The sequence below is a fragment of the Peromyscus californicus genome, unplaced genomic scaffold (genome assembly GCF_007827085.1).
Source record: "Peromyscus californicus insignis strain IS unplaced genomic scaffold, ASM782708v3 Scaffold_7__1_contigs__length_154581171, whole genome shotgun sequence".
NCBI classification, from domain to species: domain Eukaryota; kingdom Metazoa; phylum Chordata; class Mammalia; order Rodentia; family Cricetidae; genus Peromyscus; species Peromyscus californicus.
The window spans coordinates 153,957,329-153,984,730 of NW_026294595.1; the positions used below are offsets into that span (position 1 = coordinate 153,957,329).

Genomic DNA, 27,402 nt, shown 5'->3' on the forward strand with positions numbered 1-27,402 from the left:
GAGCGCAGGCACTTCCGGCAGCATCAGCTCTCGGCGGAAGTGCCGGTGGAGGAAGGAAGGTTAGCGCGAGGGCTTTGCTGGCGAGGCCGGAAGCTCTGTAGGCTGCGAGCACCGGCGGGAGGCGGGGCTGCGGACGGCAGAGGACACGGCGGGATACTCGCAGTTCCCCTCTTGGCAGAGCCGAGGTCCTCCTCAGGCTCTCGGGAGGTTGTGGGGAGGCGTTGTCCTGAGCTCTGCTAACTGTTCTTCCCTCAGGTCTTGTCTGCCTTAGCGGTTCCAAAACTAGCCTGCGCGGGTAGGGATGGACGAAGACAACCTGGAGACTGCCCTGCAGACCTACCGGGCCCAGCTTCAGCAGGTAGAGCTGGCTCTTGGTGCTGGCCTAGACGCTTCCGAGCTGGCGGACCTGCGCCAGCTGCAGGGTGATCTGAAGGAGTTGATTGAGCTCACCGAGGCCAGCCTGTTGTCGGTCAGGAAGAGCAAGCTGCTGGCTACAGTGGACCAGGAGCACCCAGCACAGGAGGATGTTGAGTACTTGGCTTTCCAGAAGGCTATGGCGGAGGAAGTGGAGGTGCCCGTCGCCCCCGGGGAGACGGTCGCTGGGAGCGAGGTGGGGCCGGGACCCACCTCCCATGCACAGGAGGAAGACGAGGAGGATCCAGATCAGGAGGAGCTGAGTGGTGCCAAAGTGAATGCCCCTTACCACAGCGCTTGGGGCACGCTAGAGTATCACAACGCAATGGTTGTAGGCACTGAAGAGGCAGAGGATGGTTCGGCATGTGTTCGCGTACTCTACCTGTACCCTACCCACAAGTCCCTGAAGCCCTGCCCTTTCTTCCTGGAGGGAAAATGCCGTTTCAAGGAGAACTGCAGGTAAAACCATCTGCTACTAGTTATGAGGGGCACTCAAACAGGACCACCGCTGTGGCCTGCCTCCTTCACATCTTGTTCTCTACCCCGCAGAATTGATAAAAGAGAAGGGCGAGCTTCAGGTGGCTGACAGGCTTTTACAAAAGTGTTCTCCGTGTGTTTACTTAGATTTTCTTTCATTCTTTTTTTTTTTTTTTCCTAAGATAGGTTTCTCTGTGTAGCCCTGGCTGCCCTGGAGCTCACTCTCTAGACCAGGCTGGCCTCGAACTCAGAGATCTGCCTGCCTCTGCCTCCCTAGTGCTGGGATTAAAGGCGTGTGCCCCCACTGTCCGGCTTAGATTTTCTTGCATTAATCAACAAGTTTGAAAGGGCTTATGTTGGAAAGATGAGGCAACCCATCAATATTCTTCTCCAGGTTTTTTCTTTGAGACAGCAGTGTGGTCCAGGCTGGCCTTGAATTCCTGATCCTCCAGCCTTCATCTTCCAAGTGTTGGGATTACAGGTGAAGGCCACCACTTCTACTGGGCTACATCCACAGCTCTGAACCCTCTGAACTCTAATTTTATGACTGTGCAGAGGATGGAACCAGGCAACATACTACTCTGTAACTTAGTCCCATCCACAGCGTCCATAGTTTACTTACTTTACTAACTACTCCCATAGTTTAATTATGGAAGTTTTCAAACACATAATCGCTTGCTAATTATTTACTCTACTTTCCCCTCCTGGACTACTTGAAAGCACAACTTTCACAAGTTAAATCTGTTTTTTCTCCCTCAAGTACTTCAGAATGTAGCTGTAATCTTTAGTAATAATAATTACTAGAACTTCTTAAGGATTTTAAGTAGGGCTAGATACTTTTGGAAGTCTGAGGGCAGAATCCAGAATCTATTTCCTTGTCCTTTAAAAAAAAAAAGATTGTTATTACATCATTATTTTATTTATTTTTTACTTTTTTTTGATACTTTTCTCCAAGAATCCATAGGTTCCTTTGTTTTGTTTTGTTTTTGGAAAGGGGATTTGGTTCAGGGCTCAATATGTAGACCTGGCTGTCCTCGAACTGGCTATGAAGACCAGGCTGGCCTCCCCCCTCTGGCTCCCAAACACTGAGATTAAAGGTTTGCACCATGGCTTGGTTATTTTTGGCTTTTTGAGACAGTTTCTTTAGTAGTCCTGGCTGTCTTGGAACTTACTATGTAGACCAGGCTGGCCTGGAACTCACAGAGATCCACTGCCTCTGCCTCCCAAGTGCTTGGGATTAAAGGTGTGCACCACCACTTTTGGCTAAGATTTATTTTTAATTATGTGTATTTGTGTGGGTATGAGCACATGAGTACAGGTGCCAGAAGAAGGTGTTGGGTGTTCTAGAGCTGGAGTTACAGGTGGTTGTGAGCTGCCCAACATAGATTCTGGGAAACAAACTCAGGTCCTCTACAAGAGCAGTATGCTCTCAACCACCAAGCCGTTTCTCTAGCTCTATATATGTAGTTTTCTTTTTAATTGTGTGTATGTGTATGTGTTTGTGAATAGGCATGTGCACTTGTGTACAGGTGCCTGAGGAGGCTAAAAGAATGTGTTGGATCTCCTGAAGCAGGAGTGACTGACAGTGAACAACTTGGGTCTTCCTCAAAAACATTATATACACATCTCTCCAACCTCCAGAAACCATCTGTATTCCTTGGTTTGTGGCTCCCTCACATCACTTTAAGCTCTTATTTCCATGGTTACATTTGTACTCTGCACATTTTATTTCTTTCCTTTTTTGTTTAAGACAGGATCTCATGCAGTTCAGACTGGCTTTGAACTCTATATCTTCTTGCCTTCACCTCCTGCTTATACCTCCTAAGGGCCATGATTATGAGCATGTGCTACCTAGCTTGACTCTGCACATCTTTTTTAGTTCATAGTAGACTTGACATATCCCTTGCTCTCTCTCCTTCCTTCTCATACCAGTATGATAGGTGCATAAGTAATCAGTGTGTTCAGTGGGTTTTCTCCAAGAAGACATATGTTCCTGTGACCATTGGCCACTTTATCTTCCTGCCATAGTTTTTGTGGAAAGCCTTGTGATTAGAGATTTAATACGTCTAAGTGCTTTCTCTAATTGACATATGTTCACTTCTCTGTGCAACAACCTTATAGGTAGGCCCTGCACTCACGCCATTTTATATAATTTTTGTTTTATTTTGTGTGTGCACATGCATATGCCATGGTGTTCATGTATAGGTCAAAAGATAGCTGTTGAGTGTAGGCTCTCTTCTACTTTGTGGGTCCTGGGCATTGAATTCAGGTCACCAACCTTGGCAGAAAGCACCTTTATTTGTTGAACCATCTTGTCAACTCCCACCCCATTTTATAGATGGAGAGACAGACACCAAGACAGTAAGTGATTAGTCCAATGTTGCTGGCCCTGAGACCACTTCATCTGGAGCTGCTTTCAGTGTCAATTTTAGGGCAGAACTAAAAGCTGTAGCTAGAGTTTTCCTGCCTGGCCCACAGTCAGGACAAATCTCTCTCACCCGCTTTCCCACAGCTGCTCAGACCCGACCAAGTAAACACAGAGACTTATATTGCTTACAAACTGTATGGCCATGGCAGGCTTCTTGTTAACTGTTCTTATATCTTAAATTAATCCATTTCTATAAATCTATACCTTGCCATGTGGCTCGTGGCTTACCGGCATCTTCACATGCTGCTTGTTATGGTGGCCGCTGACAGTGTCTCCCACTCAGCCTTCCACTTCCCAGAATTCTCCTCTCTCCTTGTCCCGCCTATACTTCCTGCCTGGCCACTAGCCAATCAGTGTTTTATTTATACAGAACGATATCCACAGCAAAAAGCTGTAAAACATCTAACACCATCTTTACCACCATCCAAGACTAATGAGTTCTTTTCTTGCATTTGCTTTAGATTCCTAAAAATAAATTGGAAAAAAAAATGTTGAAGTATCTTTCTACCCCTAACTCCACCTGTATTACTATAACTTTGGTGTATATCTTTCCAGTGTATAGTTTCCTCTGTAAACCCATGTATTTGGGCAATGGCATCTCAATAGTTAGTTGATCATTTTCACACATTTGCTATAACTAATCTCCATCTTCCTCTGCTCCTCTACAAAACAAGTGAGAAGTGTCCCTAGCAAGTGGGAATAGAATGCAGACCTTGGAGCTGCCCTGAAGTGGCCCAGGTGAACTTATTTACCTTGTGTTGTAAAGTAAATTCAGATATAGGAACCAGAGTATAGGGAACTGTTGTAAACTGAACTCTGGCTGTCAAACTCAGATCACAACTGCCATTTGCCAGCCACCCCAGATTCCCTAACAAGAAGCAAGTCAGGTGGGCTTTTTTGCCTCGTAGCTCAGCCCAAAACAAGCTCCCTCCAACAGAAAAACCAACTTTTTGTGGGGTCAGTGGGGGTTGTTGGTGTTTGTTTTTTTTACACAAGGGTAGGTGTTGAGTCTCAGTTTCTCTGTATAGCCCTAGCTGTCCTGGAACTTACTCTATAGACCAGATTGGCCCAGAACTCAGAGATACACCTGTCTCTGCCTCCCAGCTGTTAGGATTAAAAACTTTTATAATAAGTGCTTGTGTTTCTGTAGCTTATATCTTGAGTGTCACTGTGATGTGACTATGACATTATAGTTCAATACTATCCATTTTCTAAACCTGATTGTAGCTGAATCTAGCCATTTACACACTTCTCCAGGCCTTTCCTGCCCAAGTTCATTATTGAAGAATCAGCCCCCTTAACTCATCACTCAACATATGTGCTAAAGGGCTGCATTTGTTACTGTGGTTCCAGGGTATTAGCAACCAGACCACATCACTTGCTCAAACTGTGTTCCAACCCCATCAGTAAGACTAGGAGCATTTCATTTGTCAGGAGGCATGTTGTTTTTAACTACGTCTCTATCATTCTATTTTATCAATAAAGACTTGGGAGTCAGATGCTGGGGTAAAAACCTGCTAGCTCAGAGAGGCACAGAAAGTACCCAGCTGCTTCCTCCTCTGCTGTCATTCCAGAAAGAGAGCTTTCCCTCCTCTGTCTCAAACAAAAAAGCTCCTCCAACTGGATCTTCCTCCCTTCTACTTCCTGTGCATCTCTCTCTCCTACCTCCCGACATACCCTAACTCTATGGTTACTTCCAGTCAACCGGTTGCTTGCTCCACCTCTTGACCTATGGAATGTTTTTATTCTATCCTATTTACAGTAAGCAGGAAGCTCTTGGATTAAAGGTGTGTATTAGGGCTGAGCCACACCACAGCTAGAAGCAGGTTCCTCTAATAAACAACGCAATCTTGGGGTTCATAGTGTGATTCCAAGAAATGTGTGATATCTCACATTTCTCCCTTTTTGTGTAAAAAGGAAAGGTTTTAACTCTAACACAGTAAAACTATTTACAATAATGAAGCTATTTCTGCCAAGCTTTCTACAATGTCCAACTTGGTTGTATTTGGCAATTTTAGAATTAAGTATTTTTGAGTTCAAGTTCTGTAAAATGTTCAATTCATATCAGTCCCATATGAACTCAGCAATTTGAATTTCCTGAGCAGTTTGTAGTCTGAATTAATCTTTCTATGGTGTTTGTCAGTTTAGTGGTGTTACCACAATCCAAGTAGATTTGTTGTTACTGGGTCCCATTATCTTCTTGGAGACCTCAAAGGTGTCCATTGTTTGTGCAGAACCTGGTAACAGAAGGGCTGGAGGTAGGTGATATTAGCCTGTTGTGGTCCAAGGCTCCAAATCAAACCAAGTAGACAACAAGAGGTTACTGCAAGGCAAGATTTAATGCAGGGCAGCACAAAAGAAGGGGTGGGGGAGGCAGGGGGCTGATTGATCAGGGCCACAGAACAGACTTGAGAGCTGAACAGTGACCCTGAATGCCAGTTGAATCAAGTAAGCATAAAAATCATAAACATTTGCTGCCAAGTTACAGTTACAGTTTTTCACCAATCAGAATTTAGGGATTAGGGACTTCCTTGAGTGTCCATCATTGTCAACTGATACACAGTGCAAACCTTTCAGTCCAACCAATCAGATTCATTTGTTCTTTCTGTTGTTGGGAACAGCCATAATGTTTTTAGAGAACTAAAATGCATAACAACTATTTCTGTGGTTTAAGGATATGGTGGGTCAGTTATTGGAAGGTTCCCAGCTCCCCTAGGCACCTGAACTTTGTTTCACCCTACAGGTAAAATGGACTCTGAAATAAAAATGGCAGTACTTAAGACAAGGTGCTTTTTGTCCATTCCCAACAAGTCAATTTACTCTTTTTCTTGGGACAGTTTTCTCTCGATGATCCATCCTTCTTCAGATGTCTCACTTGTCCAGTGGTCTCTGGATTCCTTAGTTGGATGCTTTTATTCTCCTGGAAAGATAAAACCAAAACCCTGCCCCAACCCTAACTTGGGGGGAATCCTTTCTTGGCAGGTGTAGTTGGACTTTTTTGTCTGGACCGTTGGTTTTCCAATAATGACACAGAGTGTAGGCGGAAGTTTCTGTTCCGCCAACAACTCCCAAATACCCAGCAGCCACTTCCCAAATTACTACACAGAAGCTTATATTATTTATTACTGCTCGGCCACTAGCTCAGGCATATTACTGACTAGCTCTTACACTTAAATTAACCCATAATTCTTATCTGTTTAGCCATATGCCTTGGTACCTTTTCTCAGTTCAGCATTCTCATCTTGCTTCCTCTGCATCTGGCTGGTGACTCCTGACTCTGCCCTTCCTCTTCCTAGCATTCTTAGTTGGGTTGCCCCACCTACATTTCCTGCCTGGCTACTAGCCAATCAGCATTTTATTAAACCAATTTGAGTGACAAATCTTTACAGTGTACAAGAGAATCATTCCACAGCAACGGAGATTTATTATTAATTATGAAAGGTTGGCTGATAGCTTAGGTTTGTTTCTAATTAGCTCTTATAACTTAAATTAACCTGTATCTTTTAATTCTACATTCTTTTACGTGGCTCAGTTACCTTTACTCTGTATTACCCATGCTGCTTCCTCTGCATCTGGTGTCTCTGCCCTTCTTCATCCTCTGTACCTGAAAATCCTGCCTAGCTATTGGCTGATCAGTTTTTTATTAAACCAGTCAGAGTGACACATCTTTGCAGTGTACAAAAAGGTTATCCCCTTTTTGTCTAAATGAAAACAAAAGGTTTTAACTCTAACACAGTAAAAGTATATACAATTAGAACAATTATCAGGTAAGAATTACATTTTCAGTGTCCAGTCTATTTGTATTTAGAAAATTTGGAGAAAGTACTGTATTATCTATTCTGTCTTAGTCCCAATTTTTATACCTAAACCATTTTCTATCATAACTTGTATTTCAATCTCAAAACTATCTTTTTAGTCCTCAAAACATTCTCCTAGATAAACAATTTAAGCTTTTATTTCTCTCAAACCCATACATTTTATACCTTTTGTGAGTTTCTTTTCTGAATTTGGTAACAAAGAAAACTGTGATTATAAATATCTCATCTTCAACTCCATCAGAGACCCAAGAATGACATAATATTACTCGAGTAAACAGAAAGTACAGAGCAAACAACTTCTAAAATATGGAAATGACAGAAACAGCTGGCTACCTGGACAATCACTCAAGGTTCCTCTGTAACATTGGTGCATCCGTCTTTGACCTACAGGTCTAGAATATCTGGTAAACTTTTCTGTGAAGCAAGAATTTTGAAGGATTGTCCTACATTGTCTTGGCAAAGTTCAGCAGACGTTTTCCTTTGTGTCCTGGTTATCCAATTTAGACATTATACTGTCAGCAGTCGAGGCAAGGGCAGTTTCTTGATGCCCATCATCCTTTTTTGAAGTTAAATTGGTGCTGCCAGGAGCAGACATGTCTCATTGTCATGAAAAGCCTTATGATATTAAAACAGTTTAAATGCCATATTCTGTAGGTCTTTGAAGTGTTTGAAGACCATCTATCTATTCAAAATATATCTGTTTCACCTTGAAAACATACCTAACATGACTATAAGTTTGATTGTTATAGATGACTACTAACCTGTGTTTCTTTAATATCCTAAGTAGCTTTCAAAGTCTAAAACTTTATATAACCTTTGAAAATGAACTGCATAAGTACAATACCTTAAATAAGAGTAGAAACATATATACAGTATAACAAAAATAACTTTAAATTTGTATCAATATATAAAAATCTATACCAATGTAAAATATTTGAGACTAGTGGTTGTTTAAAAGTAGAATCAACAATCCACCCTTTTCACCCATCATTTCTATACTATATCCTCCTTTTTCCCTTCAGAAAGAAATCCCTGAATCTAATCTCCTTTGTTTAGCTTTCTCCCTGACCATGACCAGTAACAATTTGTAAACAACCCCCCCAAGTGAAGACAAACATCCATAATCCACCAAACAACCAAAAACCACCTACTCCAACTCTTGGGAATGTGGGTATTGTATTCTCTAGACTGCTTCTTGTCTGGGCGTGCTGGCATTATTAGGGGACCCTGGGAAAATTGGGATAATGGTCAAGTCCTGGGAGAGCTAGCCGTAACATTTGTTGTCCAGTCTCTGTGCAATGGGAAAGCACAAGACTTATCTCCAGCCCTGGCTATTATAGTCTGTGAGGCTGGAACATCTCAGCCAGGAGCCTTGAAGATGTTCTGAATGCAGAATTCTGAGGATACTGCAACAGAGGCATTCTGAGAATCTGGATCACCTAAGCCACCCGTTTTCATTGGTGTCTAGTTCCCTTGCTCTGAAAACACATAAACTTTCAAAAGTAGCATACATATCTCCATTAACACAAGTATGGAGTGTGCAGTGTGCACAAGTCAATTAAAGATTTTTTTATTCTGTGTTTGAGCAGGTAAACTATATATCACCTGTCTTGTAGGTTTTCTAGGTTTTTTTTTTTTTTTATGTCTGTAGCCAGGATTTTCAGGGGGTCTCCCCTGACCAAATTTGTTCTCTATCAACCTTGAATGAATCTACAGCCTCTTGTTTTCTGTGGAAATAAAAGCGTAATATCTTCCCCAATGCAACGTATTTTTTTTACTTCCATTTTGAAGTTAAGACATTTTTTAAATGTATAGGTTGGTTTAATTTAGCAGTTTCCATAATCCAGTGTCTCTCAGCAGCTGTTGTTCACTCGTTAGCAATCAAAACATTTAAAGTCAACAAGAAGGATCCAAACTCTTTATGTATTTTCTATCTTTACATGGTTTATTCTTTTTATATTTTATTCTCTTTTTAAAGACTTTATCTTCTTTTCTTGTTTAAGCTCACGTACATTTTTTAAACACAATGTAATCTGTTTAGAGGATTTCTATGTCTGGACCTGGCTTTACTAAGGCTGTGCAGTGTTTTGAGACAATCTTTTTTGTTGTTGTTTTTTGTTTTTTGTTTGTTTGGTTTGGTTTGGTTTGGTTTGGTTTTTGAGACAGGATTTTTCTGTAGCTTTGGAGCCTGTCCTGGAACTTGCTTTGTAGACCAGACTGGCAGAGATCCATTTGCCTCTGCCTCCCAAGTGCTGTGCCACCACCACCTGGCATGAGATAATTCTTAAACTGCTATGTCAGCCACTACACAGCTCAGCTTAGCAAATGGAGCTGGTGGCTGGCTTCATCCTGTAGGCAGTGGCCAGTAAATGCTGAGCACCAGCCCACCTGAGAGACTGCAAGACTAGAAAACCATATCCGGCTCCTTGTCTAGAACTTTTCTCAGGCCCTATGTTTGGATTCAAGCCCCCATGGTGGATTTTATATGTAGTTGGGCTTTTCTTTAGGCCACCAGCTCAGAAAAAAAAACACAGAAAGACATAATTAATTATGAAAGTTCAGCAGATAGCTTAGGCTTGTTTCTAAGTAGCTCTTATAACTTAAATTAACCCATATCTTTTAATCTACATTCTTTCAAGTGACTTGGTTACCTTTACTATGTATTGCCCATGTTGCTTCCTCTGTGTCTCCTGGCATTTCTGCCCTTCTTCCCAGTGTCTGCTGTGCCTGAATATCCTGCCTAGCTATTGGCCATTCAGCTTTTTTTTTTTTTTTTTTTTTTTTTTTTTTTTTTTTTTTGGTTTTTCGAGACAGGGTTTCTCTGTGTAGCTTTGCGCCTCTCCTGGAACTCACTTGGTAGCCCAGGCTGGCCTCGAACTCACAGAAATCTGCCTGGCTCTGCCTCCCGAGTGCTGGGATTAAAGGCGTGCGCCACCACCGCCCGGCTGGCCATTCAGCTTTTTATTAAACCAATCAGAGTGACACATTTTCATAGTGTACAAAAACATTATTCCACAACAGGCAGGTTATATCTTTGCTAGGGCAAAATGTTTTTTGGCAACAGGAAAAGTATTATCTTTCAAATCCCTAGAAGCTGAATATTTTCTTCCTGAAGAGGCCAATCTAGATGCCAAGATTTTGGTGAAATTATTGTTACATCTGCCCCTGTGTCTAGTAAACCTACCATTGCAATGCCTTTTTTTTTTTTTTTTTTTTTTTTAACTTTGGTCTCTGATCATTTATAGCAGTTTGCCAAAATACTTGTTTTCTGGTCTCTCCTGAAGTTTTTTGTTTTATCTACTGAAGCTGTTCTGTCCTTGATCACATCCAAAGCAGTATTGATTTTAAACAACAGACAGGCATTAAATCTTTTAATTACTCTGTGGATGAGTTTCTCTGATGTTGACAGGGAATGATTGAATTGAATTTGGTATGGATGGGCCTTTGGAAGGCCCCTTTTAGGGCATTTCCCAGTGGCAAAGGGTTACCTTGTCTATCCCTTGTTGATTTGCATTTATTAGTCTAATGCTGGCCTTTTCCACACCTTCTGCATACTCCAAGAAGACTGGGGCCTTCTGTTTGGATTATCTCTAGAAAAAACATTGTTTCTAGGAACATCTTGTCTACAATCCCTTTTCAAATGGCCTTGCTTACCACAATTACAACAACTGATGCTTTGATTTTTCTTAAAACTTTTAGAAATTCTATCAGAGTAGCATCATAAATGTGAGATCCAATATCAGCTGTATTTCTTTTTTTCCCATTAAGTATATTTTATTTAATTTTTTTTCTTTTTTCAGAGTGTAATTTCTCATTAGCAATTCTCACAGTAGGAAAACACTTTATTACTCAGTCTTTTATTTGTGGACAGTTTCTTTCTGCACAAGTGACACTTATCTGTAGAGTAAGTGTGTTTGGAATCTGTCATATTTTTACCCACCTACAAAGGAGAACTCCCTAAATTGAACTTTTCTAAATTCAACTTTCTTTGATTTCCTTCCTAAGACTTAAAAAAAAATAGTAATTTGAGATATCAACACCTCCTGATTTGAAGTTCCCTAGATTCTGAGCCATCAACAGCTGGTGTCAACTGAACAGAGTGGGAGGTTCCAAATGGAATACTTTTCAATTTCATGTAAAATCTATGAGTAATGAATGAATAGTCCTTCCCCACCCAGTCCAAATAGCGAAGTCTCCTCTTATCCCAACAGGAAAAAACTGAACTCTCCTCAAGAAACAGTAGTTAAAGGCAACATGAGCTCATGAAATGTGCACTGTGAGTCTTGTGAGCGGGCAACCACCAACTCAGTGGAATATGGAGCCCAGACTCATGACTAGTTGAACCTAATTCCTCTCAAGCCTTTTCCTCAACAAATGAATTGTGAAAATAACAATGTAATTAGAAGGAATTCTGCCCATCAATGGACTTATCCCTCATTCCCTCCCCATTGTGAGTTGAATGGCATTGACAGAGCAGAGGCAATAAGGCATACAATCTAAGGTGTTGCACCAAAGAGGTCAGAGCTTCCACAGCATGGCAACTGCTTTGCAGATGCCTACATTGTGGTAGTTGAAATAGCAAAGCCCCACAAAGGTCAAAGCTGAGACTGCCAAGAGGCCTACCTTGACAGCCTTCTTTGGTGAGTCCCCATGAATGTAGACAGTCACCACTTGTCCAAGGCCCCAGTGACTGTGCAGGGTAAGGGCTGCAGCCAGGGGTTAGTTCACCACAGATCAGGGACTCAAGTACCCAGCTGGAAGCAGGCCCAAGAGCAAAACACTGACAGCCCTCTTGCTAGTCCAGTGGAGAGATGCAGCATTGAAACCAGGATGGTAGCTTGGTCATAGGTGAATGTGTTGTGTGCCATGCCATCCTGGGGTAGGCTGGTCCTGGAGAAATGCTGAGACATAAGCAGGTTTGACCACTAGGCTTTGAAGTAACAGAGCTTGGCTTCCTTGGCCACTGCAGAGGACACCCAGCTTTAAGAGAACCACCATGTTGCTTATCTTAGCTGTATTTCTAATCCATTTACCTATTGGTTCTGATCTTGCCTTTAATGGCCTAATCACCTTTTTGCATTCTGAATCAGCATTTTCAAAAGCCAAAGAGTGGATTAATACTTGTCTGATTTCTGGATCTGCTACTAATCTAGTTACAGCTGAAGTCAGTCTTTGCAAAAAATCAGTGAAGGCTTCTTTTGGGCCTTGTATAATTTTAGTAACTGACTCAGACCTCTTTCCTGCTTCTTCAACCTTGTCCCAAGCATTTAAAGATGCTAAGTGGTATAGTGCCAAGGTGTGATCATCAAATGCCTTTCCATTTCAGCATATTGGCCTACAGCTAGCAACTGATCTTTGGAAATATTAATGCCTCTAGCCCTATTTCATTGTTCTATGGCCCTAGCTTTCTGTTTCCACTATGTTCGCCATTGTAACTGAGGACCAGCTTCCAATATTACTGTTGCCAAATCTTTCCAGTCTTCTGTTCTGAGTTGCCCATGAATTTTAACAACTGCTTCACATAGGGTGAATACATACCATATTAAATGACCACTTCCTTAAATCTAATATTTCTATAGAATTCCATTTAACTTCTTGATAACCTTAGGGGTGTCTGTCATCTCCTGGTAGTTCTTGTATAGAAATTGGATAAACTAAGGTTGGCTTTCTAATAACTTTGGGCTGCCCCTCTTCAGTTTCATCTTTGGTGGCACGGTAGGTTCTTGACTAAGTTCCTCTGTCTGTGTCTGAGTACTTTTCCTTTTTTTTTAATTTATAACATATTTGGCACAAAAAAAACCCCACTATGGCTACTAAGGATAAAATATGAATTACCAGACTGATAGTACTTATTAACCAGTATTATGTCAATCTCAGTTAAGTCATTTATTTTTTCATTTTTCTGCTTCTATTTTCAAGCCATCTAAAGTAGCACTATGCAGGGTTCTAACACTCTGCATCATGATATTTTCTGTCCTTAACGTGGGAAACATTTTTCCTTTAAATATTACTAAACTCTCTCCTTAAGGACTTCCCAGGTGTCTTACTAAATATGATGACTTCTCAATTTGTTCACCACTGGCGTAATTTCTCTGTCCATGCGGTCATGCCATAAGTTGGAGCATCAAATTTTGTTTTTTAACTAAGTCTCTGTCATTCTATTTTATCAATAAAGACTTGGGTCAGATGCTAGGGTGAAAACCTGCTAGCTCAGAGAGGCACAGAAAGTACCCAGCTGCTTCCTCCTCTGCTGTCATTCCAGAAAGAGCTTTCCTCCTCAGTCTCAAAAAAAAAAAAAAAACCCAAAAAAAAACCCAAAAAAACCTCCTCCAACTGGATCTTCCTCTGCTGTCATTCCAGAAAGAGAGCTTTCCCTCCTCTGTCTCAAACAAAAAAGCTCCTCCAACTGGATCTTCCTCCCTTCTACTTCCTGTGCATCTCTCTCTCCTACCTTACTTCCAGTCAACTGGTTGCTTGCTCCACCTCTTGACCTATGGAATGTTTTTATTCTATCCTATTTACAAAAAGCAGGAAGCTCTTGGATTAAAGGTGTGTACTAGGGCTGAGCCACACCACAGCCACAAGCAGGTTCCTCCAATAAACAACGCAATCTTGGGGTTCACAGTGTGATCAAATATCCTGCAGCAGAGGAGTCATATGTTAGCCCAAATGAAAGGGGTACTTTTTCACAGTTTGGTTACCCAGTAGTACAGTTCATATAAGAAAAGGAAGATAAATGCTGGATGTTTTTGTCTTGTTTACTTCTTTTCCAAGACAATAAATTAATTTGTTTGTTTGTTTAGAGACAGAGTCTCCCTATTGTGTGTAGCTGTGGCTATCCAGGAACTTACTATAGGCAATATGACTAGCCTCAAACTCACAAGGGATCAACTTGCCTCTGTCTTTGGAGTGCTGGGATTGAAGTTGTGCACTACCACACCTCACCTAGCTATTTTTAAGCATAATATCTTGTCAGGAAAATTGGTGCGGTCCTGTAGTTCTAGTACCCAGGAGACTTATAAAAAAGTTTTAAAAAAAATCTGCAAATTCAAGGCCAGTCTGAATTTGCCTAGTTAAGACTCTGTTTCACAAAATAGTAATATCCTTATAAATTCATAGATTTAAATGTATTAGATGGATTCCCTCCCCCCCCCACCCCACCCCAAAGACAGGGTTTCTCTGTTTAACACCCTGACTGTCCTGGAAATAGCTTTGTAGACTCAGGGTCTCAAACTCACCAAGATATGCCTGCCTCTGCCTCCCAAGTGCTGGAATTAAAGATGTACCACTACTCCCTGCTTCGATGGATTTTATTCCTTTACAGTTCTACTCCTCATTGAGTTTCCAGTTGCCCCAATTTTGTCCTGTGGGGTCTCTTCAGTTTGGCTTTCCTATCCTGATCTGAGCCAGCTGACATTGACTCCCTCCTTACTGTCTGGGTCACATCACTTCTTGCCCAAATGTAGTAGCGCTGCTTTCCCTTCACATAAGGGTTGTTTAAGACCCCCAGTACAGGTGCCACGTTGTTGATTATCATTGACCAGACATTGTTTTGAGGTCCTTTCTGGGGGCAGAAATAGCAAATGTTGGTGACATGTACATTTATGTGAACATAACATGTATAATGTACATATAAAATCATACACTGTTGCTAGAGTTTTCCTGCCTGGCCCACAGTCAGGACAAATCTCTCTCACCCGCCAGTCCCAAGCCGCTTAAACCCGATCAAATAAACACAGAGACTTATATTGGTTTCAAACTGTATGGCCATGGCAGGCTTCTTGCTAACTGTTCTTACAGCTTAAATTAATCCATTTCTATTAATCTATACCTTGCCACGTGGCTTGTGGCTTACCGGTACTTTACATCTTCCTTATCCTGATGGCGGCTGGCAATGTCTCCCTCAACCAGCTTCCTGTTATCTCCTTTCTCCTCTCTGTTAGTCCCGCCTATACTTCCTGCCTGGCCACTGCCAATCAGTGATTTATTCATTGACCAATCAGCAACACATTTGACATACAGACCATCCCACAGCAATACACCTGTATTTTTAATGACTACTTCTTTAATGACCCAGGCTCTCCTGGGTCACATGTTTTCTTTTTAATCATAGGATCTGGTTCTTAAGGGCACAGGAGACAACTTCCATATGTGTGTATGTGTCTGTGTCTATATCTGCACATGAATGTGCAGGTGCCTGCAGAGGCCAGAAGAGGGTATTGGATACTCAGAAATTGGAGTTACAGGTTGTTGTAACTTGGGTCTTCTACAAAAGCAGTAAGTACTCTTAACTGCTGAATCATCTCTCTAGCCACTTCCCCTCCTCATTGTTTTCTTGTTTTATCTCTCTCTGTGTACATACATGATACTCAGAATTAAATACACAAACACCACTAGATGGTGACTGATTACTGTCAGAGTATTTTTATAACCCACATTCTCCTGACAGTGTTTACAGTGATTTGAGGTCTCCATTGTAGGAGTTTATGGTCTTTATCTCAGCTGAATAATGAGTCTTTTGTGGATATTGTTTGTCTGAATATTGGGGTTTGAGGTATTTTGTTTCTCTGAGGCATGTTTTCTAGGACACTCCTTAGGATGCACTTATGGATAATATTGGAGCATTGACTTGTTGAAAAGTTTTATTTGTTTTCTTCATATTTATGCAACTTTTTAATTTAATTTAAAAATGTGGTGTGTGCTGAGAATCAAATCTAGGGCCTTGTGCATGCAAAGCAGGTGGCATACCACTGAGCTATATTGAGGCTTTCTTATGTTATTAATATTTGAAGGTTCTGGATGGGCATGATGATGAAGGCCTTTAATCCCTGTCCTTGGGAGGCAGAGAAAGGTGGATGTCTGTGAGTTCAAGGCCATCCTGAGTTCCAGGCTAGCTAGGGCCTGCACAGTGAGACTGTCTTTTTAAAAAATAAATACGGTGGCGCACGCCTTTAATCCCAGCACTCGGGAGGCAGAGCCAGGCAGATCTCTGTGAGTTCGAGGCCAGCCTGGGCTACCAAGTGAGTTCCAGGAAAGGCGCAAAGCTACACAGAGAAACCCTATCTCGAAAAACCAAAAAAAAAAAAAAAAAAATTAAATAAATAAATAAATAAATAAATAAATAAATAAATACAAAAAAATTGAAGGTCCCCTGAAGCTTATAATCAAATTTAGTGACCTACAATTGCTAGGCAGTGGTTCTACTATTGAGCTATATCCCCAGCACTGAAGGTCAGTTTTACTGGATATAAAAATCTCTTCAGAGTGTATGGCCACTGATAGGTTACCCATACTCCCTCCAGTCAGTGGCTCCATACCCATGCACATATGGGCAGGAATAATTGGACTTACTGAGTTATTTTTTAAAAATGGAGGAGGAGGGGACGTAGAGTTGTGATGAGGACATGATGTGGGGTTTGGGGGAAATAAAGAATGGATATAATACTTAACTGTATAAATGTATTACAAGGGCCAGCTCATTGGCCAAGAGCACATGTGGCTCTTACTGAATACTTGAGTTTGGTTTCCAGCACCCATGTCAGGTGGCTCACAAGTTCCTGTAACTCTAGCTTCGAGGAACCCAAGGCCTTTAGTTTCTGTTAGTACTCACACTTACATGCATATGTCCACACATGGACACACACACACATAGAGGTACACATAATTAAAAATAAGCCGGGTGGTGGTGGTGGTGCACACTTTTAATCCCAGCACTGGGGAGGCAGAGCCAGGCAGATCTCTGTGAGTTCCAGGCCAGCCTGGTCTACAGAGCAAGATCCAGGACAGACACCAAAACTGCACAGAGAAACCCTGTCTCGAAAAAACCAAATAAATAAATAAATAAAACAAAAATAAAAATTTAAAATAAATACATTTCTTTAATCTCCACCATTTTCTTTTAAAGATTTATTTATTTATGTATATATCTGAATACTCTATCTGCATATATGCCTACATACCAGAAGAAGGAATCAGATCCATTTAAAAAGTTGTTTTTTTTTTTTAATTTTACATACCAATCCAAGTTCCCTCTCCCTCCCCTTCTCCCGTCTCCCTCCCTCTCCCAATCCCAACCCCCTATCCACTCCTCAGAGAGGGTAAGGCCTCCCTTGGGGAGTCACCAAAGTCTGGCATACTAAGTTGAGGCAGGACCTGTGTCAAGGCTGAGCAAGGTATCCCACCCTAGGGAATGTGCTCCAAAAAACCATTTCATGCACCCAAGGTAAGTCCTGGTCCTACTGCCAGGGACTCCCTAAACAGATCTAGCCACATAACTGTCACCCACATTCAGAGAGCCTCGTTCGGACCCATGCGTGTTCCCCAGCTGACAGGTGAGTGTCCATGAGCGCCCACCAGCTTGGGTCAGCTGTCTCTGTGGTTTTCCCCATCATGATCTTGATCTCACTTGCTCCTGTGATCCCTCCTCCCTCTCTTCAACTGAAGTCTAGGAGCTCATCCCAGTGTTTGGTTATGGATCAATGCATCTGCTTCCATCAGTTACTGAAATGTAGGTTCTATGATGACAATCAGTGTAGTCACTACTCTGATTATAGGGGAAGGTAAGTTCAGGCACCCTCTTCATTATTGCTAGGAGTCCTAATTGGTGGATTCTTTGAGATTTCCTTAGCACCAGGTTTCTCCCTAGCGCACACCTTAAATCTAATAGTTTTCTGCTTGAATATTGTAAACAGAATTGAGTAAAATCAACCATAGGTCAAGAGGCAAGAGCAAGCAACCAGTTGACAGGAAGTGAACATAGGATTATTAAGAAAAAAACCATAGAGAGTAAGAGGGAATCAAGAGGATAAGAGAGACGCACGAGAAGTGGAAGGAAGGTACATTTAAGTTTGAGGTTTTTAAGACAACATAGGAGAAGGCTTCTGGGATGTCAGCGGTGGAGGAAGGTCAGCTGGGTGCTGTCTCTCCCTCTCTGAGCTAACAGGCTTTGACTCCAACATCTGGTTCCCGAGTCTTTATTGGTAAAATTGAATGATTGAGATTTTGTTAAAAACAAGTTTCTTCTGACTATTCAACTCCTCTGGAGAATTTTTCATTTTAGTTAATATACTTTTTTAACTCCAGGATTTCTATTTAATTCCTTTTTATAATTTCTTTCACTGGGATGAGAGATACTGAGGAGTGAATTCAGGGCCTGTGCATGCTAGATACATGCTGTGCCACTGAGCTGTTCCAGCCCTCTATCACAAATAATTTACAATAGCTTTAGACAGCACCCCCTCTCCCACATGCACACACACACACACACACACGCCATGCTGAGTGCAACACCACACATGCTAGACAAATGTTTCTACTCTTAATCTACATCCTCAACCATGGTTTCTAGTGAGAAACCTGTCAAATTGTTATTTCCTTATATGTGAAGAACACCCCCCTCCCTCTTGCTATTTTTAAGGTTTTCTGTTTTTGGCTTTCCTGTGGTGATATTGTGTTCTCCAAAATACCATGCACCCTAATAAACTTATATGGGGTCAGAGAACAGAACAGCCATAATATTAAACATAGAGGTTAGGCAGTGGTAGCACATGCCTTTAATCCTATCACTTGGGAGGCAGAGATCTCTCTGTGAGTTTAAAGCCACACTGGAAACAGCCAGGCATGGTGATTCATACCTTTAATCCCAGGAAGTGAGCCTTTAATCCCAGGAAAAGATGGCTGTAGCAGGAATCTTAACAGGTCTTATTAATAAAATCAAACCTAGAGCCAGGTATTGGGGTGAATGCTGGAAGATCTGAGAAGCGGAACAAACCACAGCTACCTCACCTTGCCAATTCCTCAGCTGATCCTGTTTCCTCAGATTGGAAGCCTCTGAGTCCTTATCCAAATGGCTCTCAAATGAACTGTGCTGCTCCAAAGCCTAAAAGCTTAACCAGCTATAGTTCCTTGTCCTCATGCCTTAAATACCTTTCTGCTTTCTGCCATCACTCCCTGGGATTAAAGGCTCACTTCTTGGGATTAAAGGTGTGAGTCACCATGCCTGGCTATTTCCAGTGTGGCCTTGAACTCACAGAGATCCATGCCTCCAGAAGGCTAGGATTAAAGGTGTGAGTGTGTGAGTGCCACCATTTTCTAGCCTCTGTATCTAGTGGCTGTTCTGTTCTCTGACCCCAGTTAAGTTTATTAGGGTCACACAATATTTTGGGGAACACAGTACCACCACAGATGGCAGAAAGCAGAAAGGTATACAAGGCATGAAGACCAGAAACTAGAAGCTTTTGGCCTGGTTAAGCTTTTAGGCTTTTGAGCAACAGTTCCGCTGAGACCCATTTAGATGAGGACACAAAGGCTTCCAGTCTGAAGAAACAGGATCAGCTGAGGAATTGGCAAGGTGAGGTAGCTGTGGCTTGTTCTGCTTCTCTGATCTTTCAGCGTTCACCCCAGTATCTGGCTCCTGGGTTTGTTTTTATTAATAAGACCTTCTAAGATTTCTGCTACACTTTCCTTACCAGTTTATGACTTACCTAGATGTGATTTTTGTGTTTATCCCACTGGGGCTTCAGTAAGTGTAGTGGTTTGAATAAGAATGGCCCCCATTTGCATGGTTAGTCCTCAGTTGATAACTCTTTGCCAAGGAGTAGGTGTGGCATTGTTGGAGGAGGTGTGTCCCTGGGGGTGGGTTTTGAGGTTTCAAAAGCCAGGCTGTGTGTGTGTGTGTCTGTGTGTCTGTGTCTGTCTGTGTCTGTGTCTGTGTCTGTCTGTCTTTTTGCCTGCCTGCTGCTTGTGGATCAGGATGTAAGCTGTCAATTACTGCTTTAGTGCTATGCCTGTCTGCTTTCCTTCATGATGATAATGGACTAAACCTCTGAAACTGTAAGCACATCCCCAACTAAATGCTTCTTATAAGAGTTGCTTTGGTCATGATGTCTCTTTACAGAAATAGAACAGTAGCCAAGACAGTAAGTTTCTTGGATTTGTAGACTGGTGTTTTGTTTTACCAAGTACAAGTGGGTTTGTTTGTTTTGGTTTTTCAAGAAAGGGTTTCTTTTTTTTTTTTTCACTTTTTTTTTAAAATTTATTTTTCTATTATCAGTTTGATACAGTATACATTCTTATCCTAATTGTGAATTGTTTCATTGAGGCTTGCCCAGTAATTGAGCAAAACCAAAACTTATTATAAGCCACTGTTATCCTAGGGTCCCCCCTGCTTTATAGCCTCCCTGGTTCTGTGGGTTACAGTCTGATTGTTCTTTGCTTTATATCTAGAATCCACTTATGAGTGAGTACATACCATGTTTGTCCTTCTGGGTTTGGGTTACCTCACTCAGGATGATTTGCCTGCAAATTTCATGTTGTCATTGTTTTTCTCTGCTGAGTAGTACTCCATTGTGTATGTGTACCACATTTTCTTAATCCATTCTTCAGTTGACGGGCATCTAGGTTGTTTCCAGGTTCTGGCTATTACAAATAGTGCTGCTATGAACATAGTTGAACATGTGTATTTGTGGTATGATTGAGCATTCCTTGGGTATATGCCTAAGAGTGGTATGGCTGGGTCTTGAGGTAGATTGATTCCCAATTTTCTGAGACACCGCCATACTGATTTCCACAGTGGTTGTACAAGTTTGCATTACCACCAACAGTGGAGGAGTGTTCCCTTTGCTCCACATCCTCTCCAACATTGACTGTCATTAGTGTTTTTGATCATAGCCATTCTGACAGGTGTAAGATGGTATCTCAGAGTCGTTTTGATTTGCATTTCTCTGATGATTAAGGATGTTGAGCATTTCTTTAAATGTCTTTCAGCCATTTGTGATTCTTCTTTTGAGAATTCTCTGTTTAGCTCTTCAGCCCATTTTTTAATTGGATTGTTCAGTATTTTGATGTCTAGTTTCTTGAGTTCTTTATATACTTTGGAGATCAGTCCTCTGTCAGATGTGGAGTTGGTGAAGGTCTTTTCCCATTCTTTAGGCTGTCTTTTTGTCTTATTGACCATGTCTTTTGCCCTACAAAAGCTTCTCAGTTTCAAGAGGTGCCATTTATTAATTGTTGTGCTCAGTGTCTGTGCTGCTGGTGTTATATTTAGGAGGTGATCTCCTGTGCCAGTGTGTTCAAGAGTACTTCCTACTTTCTCTTCTATTAAGTTTAGTGTAACTGGATTTATGTTGAGGTCTTTGAGTTTTGTGCATGGTGACAGATATCGATCTATTTGTAATCTTTTACATATTGACATCCAGTTATGCCAGCACCATTTGTTGAAGATACTTCCTTTTTTCCACTGTATAGTTTTGGCTTCTTTGTCAAAAATCAGGTGTTCATATGTGCGTGGATTAATGTCAGGGTCTTCAATTCGATTCCATTGATCTGTATGTTGGTTTTTATATCAGTACCAAGCTGCTTTTATTACTGTAGCTCTGTAGTAGAGCTTGAGGTCAGGGATGGTAATGCCTCCAGAGGTTGCTTTATTATACAGGATTCTTTTAGCTATCCTGGGTCTTTTGTTTTTCCATATGAAGTTGAGTATTTTTTTTCCAAGTCTGTGAAGAATTGTGTTGGTATTTTGATGGGGATTGCATTGAATCTGTAGATTGCTTTTGGTAAGATTGCCATTTTTACTATGTTAATCCTACCTATCCATGAGCATGGGAGATCCTTACATTTTCTGATATCTTCTTCAATTTCAAGAAAGGGTTTCTTTGTGTAGCCCCAGCTGTCCTGGAACTGGATCTGTAGACCAAGCTGGCCTTGAACTCAAAGATCTGCCTGCCTTTGCCTCCCAGTGCTGGGATTAAAGGTTATGCACTTACGGATCTGCTTTGAAGTCTGCCATACTCAACCTCTGGACCAACTCTAGTTCCAGGGAATCTAGTACCCTCTTCTGGTCTCTGAGGGCACTGTACCCATGTAGTATACATGTAGACAAGCAATCACATGCACATAAATTAAAATTAAATAAATCTTTAAAAATGAAAAATTAATTTTAGTAGCTAAATCTTTGCAAACACTATTACTTCCTTAAAATTCTTTCTTTCTTTTTTAGATTTTTTTAATTTTATAATTTAATTTAATTTTACATATCAGCCACAGATTCCCCTGTCCTCCCTCCTCCCGCCCCCCCTCCCCCCAACCCACCCCCCATTCCCATCTCCTCCGGGGCAAGGACTCCCCTGGGGATTCAACTCAGCCTGGTAGATTCAGTCCAGGCAGGTCCAGTCCCCTCCTCCCTTCACCCAGGCTGAGCAAAGTGTCCCTGCATAGGCCCCAGGCTCCAAACAGCCAGCTCATGCACTAAGGGACAGGTCCCGGTCCCACTGTCTGGGGGCCTCCCAAACATTTCAAGCTAATCAACTGTCTCACTTATCCAGAGGGCCTGATCCAGTTGGGGGCTGCTCAGCTATTGGTTCATAGTTCATGTGTTTCCACTAGTTTGGCTATTTGTCCCTGTGCTTTTTCCAATCATGGTCTCAACAATTCTCGCTCATACAATCCCTCCTCTTTCTCGCCAATTGGACTCCCGGAGCTCCATCTGGGGCCTGGCCATGGATCTCTGCATACGCTTCCATCAGGTCCCCAGAAATTCTTTCTTAGAATCACTTGTTGGGTAAAAAAGTATACAAGTGGAGCATCTATTCCAAATAATCCAAAATCTGAAATGCTCCAAAGTCTAAAACTTTTTTTTAAACTCTGTGTGTACAAGCAGAGGAGGACATTGAGTGTCCTCTATCACTGCTTCCTTATTCCCTTGAGACTGGGTCTCTCAGCCTGGAGCTCTCAGTTTTTTGGATAGCAACTCTTAACAATCATCCTGTCTCTGTTTTCCCCCAAAGCACAGGGGTTCTAGGCATTCAGGTCTACATCCAGCCTTTTATGTGGGCACTTGGGATTTAAACTTGAGTTCTCACACTTGCACAGTGGGCACTGTTACCCACTGAGCCAGCTTCCTAGCCCCCTCAAATCCAAAACTTTTTGAGCACTAATATGATACCACTAATTTTTGTTTTAAAATACAAGTTGTAAACACTTCTGATCCTAAGCATGTTTTGCTGTTGTTTTTGTTTTTGTGTGTATGAGTGTTTGGCTTGTATGTCTGGTACCTGCAAAGGCCAGAAGAGGATGTCAGATCATTTGAAACTGGAATTACACATGGCTGTGAGCACCATGTAGGTGCTAGGAATTGAACCTGAGTCCCCTGTAAGAACAGCTGATGTTCTTAATTGTTGCGCCATTTCTCCAGCCCCCTTTAAAAATACTTATTTATTTCACATGGAGGCATGCAAGTGCCACTGTGTGAGCACGGAGAACAGAGGGCAGCTTGTGGAAATCAGTTCTTCTCCCGTCTGAGTCCCAGGGATCAAACTCCAGATAAACCCCTTTGAATACATCAGTTAGTTGGTCCTCAGTTCTCAGTTGAACAGGACTTCCTAGTCAGTCTTTACTGTGCTTTGGTGGCACAGTCTTACAGCTGTTGATGCCATTTAGCTGTATGTCTAAGATAGTTGGTGTGAGAAGGTACTTCCTGGAATCCTGGCCTGAGCATGGGGTAGCAGAGGCTATAGGTGTGAGCTTTGCCAAGTTCTGACCTTTTCTTTGTTTCCTCTCCCTCTTTCCCTACCTACTCATTACTGCTTAGGAAGAACCCCCAGCTATCCTAGAGTGAATCCACTCAGCTGCTCTTTTGGGGTTAAAACAACTTCCTGAAATGATGGCATGTAGTGGTAGTTGGTGGTTAGCTTTTTCATGCCTTTATTTGGCAAAGTTCATGGCTGCAATCTTCTGTGTCTCCACATTTCCTTTTCGTTTTCTGTCAGATTTGGTTTTGGTTTTAATTTTGATGTATAAAAACCCAGCACCATTGTTGTAACTAATTTCTTCTAGTTTTTGTTTCAAGTTTTGAGAAGGATCTCTGTGTAGCCCAGACTAGCCTCAAATTCATGATCACCCTACCATGGCCTTCCAAGTGCCCATGCCCAGGTAGGACTCAATGTATCCCAACATCCAACACATCTGCCTTGAATATTTGTGTCAAGAGCATCATGTTTGGTGAGAGACCACACTAGGCTCTGTGCTACACTGTCACCCTAACCTAGGAAGCTGATAGAAACACAGGCTATCTCTCCAAAGTAGCCCTGTGTGTCCTAAGAGAGAAAATTCCAGTGTGTATACATGTGTGTGTGTGTTTTAGAGTGTATGTATGTGGGTGGGTACATTGTATTTATTTATGTTTAGTATGTGTGCATGCATGCATGCATGTGTTGTGAGAGTTTATGTATGTGTGTGGGTTCATTCCGTGCATTCATATGCATATGTACATGTGTGTTTAGTGTGCATAGCTATATGGTAGTATGTGCATACATGTGTGTGAGAGATATTGTATATATAGATATGCAGGTATATGTGAGTATAAATATATGTATATGCATGAGAGTGTGAGAGTACCTGTACATTCATATATGAGTGAGAATATATGAATATGTATGTGTGTTAGAGAGAAATGTGTGCATAAATCCATAGGTATGAAAGTGTAGATTTTTTGCTGCTGTGCCTGTCTTGACTTCTTGAATTTCACTCCATTATAGGCAGTGCCCTGTTGGTGGTCTTTAGGCTTCTGGGCTCACTTGCTCCTGGTAGGCCATGTCTAAGCCACTGTCTCCTGTGGTTGTATCTACAGGTTCTCCCATGGGCAGGTGGTCTCTGTGGATGAGCTGCGTCCCTTCCAGGATCCAGACTTGAGCTTACTGCAGACCGGCTCTGCATGTCTGGCCAAGCACCAGGATGGCCTTTGGCACCCAGCACGGATCACTGGTGAGATTGCCTACAAGGACCTACCTGATGGGACCCTTTTTGAAACATCTTCGCTGTTCTAGCCATTTTCCACCTCCTCTGGGTTGGGCTTTGACTTCATCTGGGCTCAAGAAGAGCAAGTCTGCCTTTGCCCCAAGCCCTTTTTCCCTTCCTGTTTCTCACTTTGCTCCTAACTGGTTGCCCAGCTTGTAAAGCTGCTAACCTACAGCCTGTCTCTATCACTCTAGATGTGGACAATGGCTACTATACTGTTAAGTTTGACTCACTGCTGCTGAAGGAGGCTGTGGTGGAGGGGGACAGCATCCTGCCTCCTCTGCGCACTGAGGCTACAGAATCATCTGACTCAGACAGTGGTGATGCAGGTGACTCCAGCTATGCCAGAGGTATGGCAGAAATCAGTGCCCAGAAGCCAGGGTGGTGAGGGAGTAGAGCAGATTGGTGACAATCACCTGGACAGGCACTCAGCTTTCAGGATAATTGTAGAACAAGTGATGTAGTGAATATACATACCATAGTAATCTACAGGAGAGGGCTTGAGGGACCAGAGAGAGTGTGATGGGCCTGGGTAAGACCCAAGACCTAGCTTTTGCCTTTAGAAACAGACACAACAATCATATGTAACAGTCAGAACTCCTTGAAGCAAGGTGGCATCACACTGTCAGAGAGAAGGGAATGTTGGTGCTAGATCTGCCAAGGAGTCACAGGAAGTAACTGAATGTAGAGTGTAGGGAAGGGTTTCTTCTTCAGATGGCTTCTCAGATTTAGAGCTTGGTTGCCTGGTAGGTAGGGCAGAAGAGATCTTGGCAGATGGAAAATGTGTCTAGGTAAAATAGAGATTTCAGGAAATGAAACTAGGTAATGTATAGTCCTCCTGAGAAATTGGTTAGGATGAAGGTAGGAAGATGTCTCAGGGAACCTGTGATGTGAATTGGTGGTTTCTGAGCTCCTATCCATAGTAGCAGATAGTAAGCTGAAGCAGTGAAGTTGGTTACAGTAGAGCCATCTGTCCAGACAGAGTTGCCAGGAGTAACCACAGCATGCTTGGAGAACCTGAGGGGACCAGAAATCCAGGAGATCAGGCCCTACCTCGGATCTGAGTCCTTGGGTAACATTGACTGGAACCTACTACTTGAGTCCTCTGTCTCCCACAGTGGTGGAACCACAAACAGTGGACACTGGGACCTGCAGTTCTGCTTTTGCCGGTTGGGAGGTACACACACGGGGCATTGGCTCCAAACTCCTCATCAAGATGGGCTATGAGTTTGGCAAGGGTGAGTGTGTGCTGTCCTGAGATGGGAGGGATGCCTCAATATAGCCCAAGAGTCTGGCAGAGGTAGCACAAAGCCCTGTCTTTCCCAGGTTTGGGTCGGCATGCAGAAGGCCGAGTGGAGCCCATCCATGCTGTAGTGTTGCCTAGAGGGAAATCACTGGACCAGTGCACAGAGATACTACAGAAAAAGACAAAGGGAGGCCAGGCTGGGACCAATAGGCCTCCAAGATGTCGGAGGAGTGGTGGTAGACCCGAGGCCCGCCCACCCCCTCGGAATGTGTTTGACTTTCTGAATGAAAAACTGCAAAGCCAGGCATCTGGGACTCCAGATGCTGGGGTGGACACTCCAGGGAGAAGGAACAAGGACATGTATCATGCCAGCAAAAGTGCTAAGCAGGCTCTGAGTCTGCAGCTCTTCCAGACTGAGGAGAAGATTGAGCGGACCCAACGAGACATCCAGGGCATCCAGGAGGCCCTAACCCGGAATGCTGGCCGGTATGTATGGGTCCAACTGAGGCAGTGTGGGCTCTAGTGGCTGTGCTCACAGGATGCCTGCTGAAGGTCACCTGACCAGAGTAGCCCCTGAGTCTGAGGTGGTCTGAGTGTTGGAGGACGGGAATTGGCCACAAAGCTGGGGGCCTGGTAGTGGGGAGCCAGGGACAGTGCTGACCAGCAGGCTCTCCCTAGGCACAGCATGGCAACAGCCCATCTGCAGGAGAAGCTGGAAGGAGCCCAGCGGAAGCTGGGTCAGCTGCGTGCTCAGGAGGCCGGCCTACAGAGGGAACAGCAGAAGGCAGATACTCACAGGAAGATGACAGAGTTCTAGCAGCCCTGCCTGTATTGTGGATAGAGCCCTGGGACCCAACTCCCAACCGCCTTGACAGAAAGACAGCCGTCACCCTGACACCTAAACAGCACCTGAAAGAAGGACCAGCCCATTTCCTAGGCTGTCCCTTATTCAGCCTTGTCTGTCTAAAGTGTATGAACACTACCGAATAGATATGGGATGTCAGGGTTGGTTTTGAACACTTATTTGCCCGCCAAGCCCACTTACCAGTGTCTTGGGGTATCTCCTTAGTGAGGACATTAAAGTGATCTCATCATAATTTCTCTCACTGGAGACTCAGCTGGCTTCAGGATCTCTGGGGACAAATGCATCTGTGAGGGTCCTGGCAACAGACAGGTGGGCTGGGGGGGGGGGGGCTACAAAATGAGGCCACTGCCTCTGTCTAAGG

The 27,402-nt window shown here is 42.8% G+C and overlaps 1 protein-coding gene and 1 pseudogene across 1 annotated transcript; one reads left to right on the top strand and one right to left on the bottom strand.

The window, feature by feature from the left end:
• Positions 1-109: 109 nt before the first annotated feature.
• Positions 110-27,282, top strand: Zgpat (zinc finger CCCH-type and G-patch domain containing). The gene is made up of 6 exons (XM_052723297.1): positions 110-873; positions 24,764-24,897; positions 25,125-25,280; positions 26,049-26,168; positions 26,257-26,662; positions 26,855-27,282. Exons 1-6 carry the CDS (start codon positions 302-304, stop codon positions 26,991-26,993), a joined length of 1,527 nt encoding a protein of 508 aa, XP_052579257.1. The 5' UTR covers positions 110-301; the 3' UTR covers positions 26,994-27,282.
• On the bottom strand, positions 10,373-13,424 carry LOC128100733 (succinate dehydrogenase [ubiquinone] cytochrome b small subunit, mitochondrial-like; annotated as a pseudogene).
• Positions 27,283-27,402: the final 120 nt, after the last annotated feature.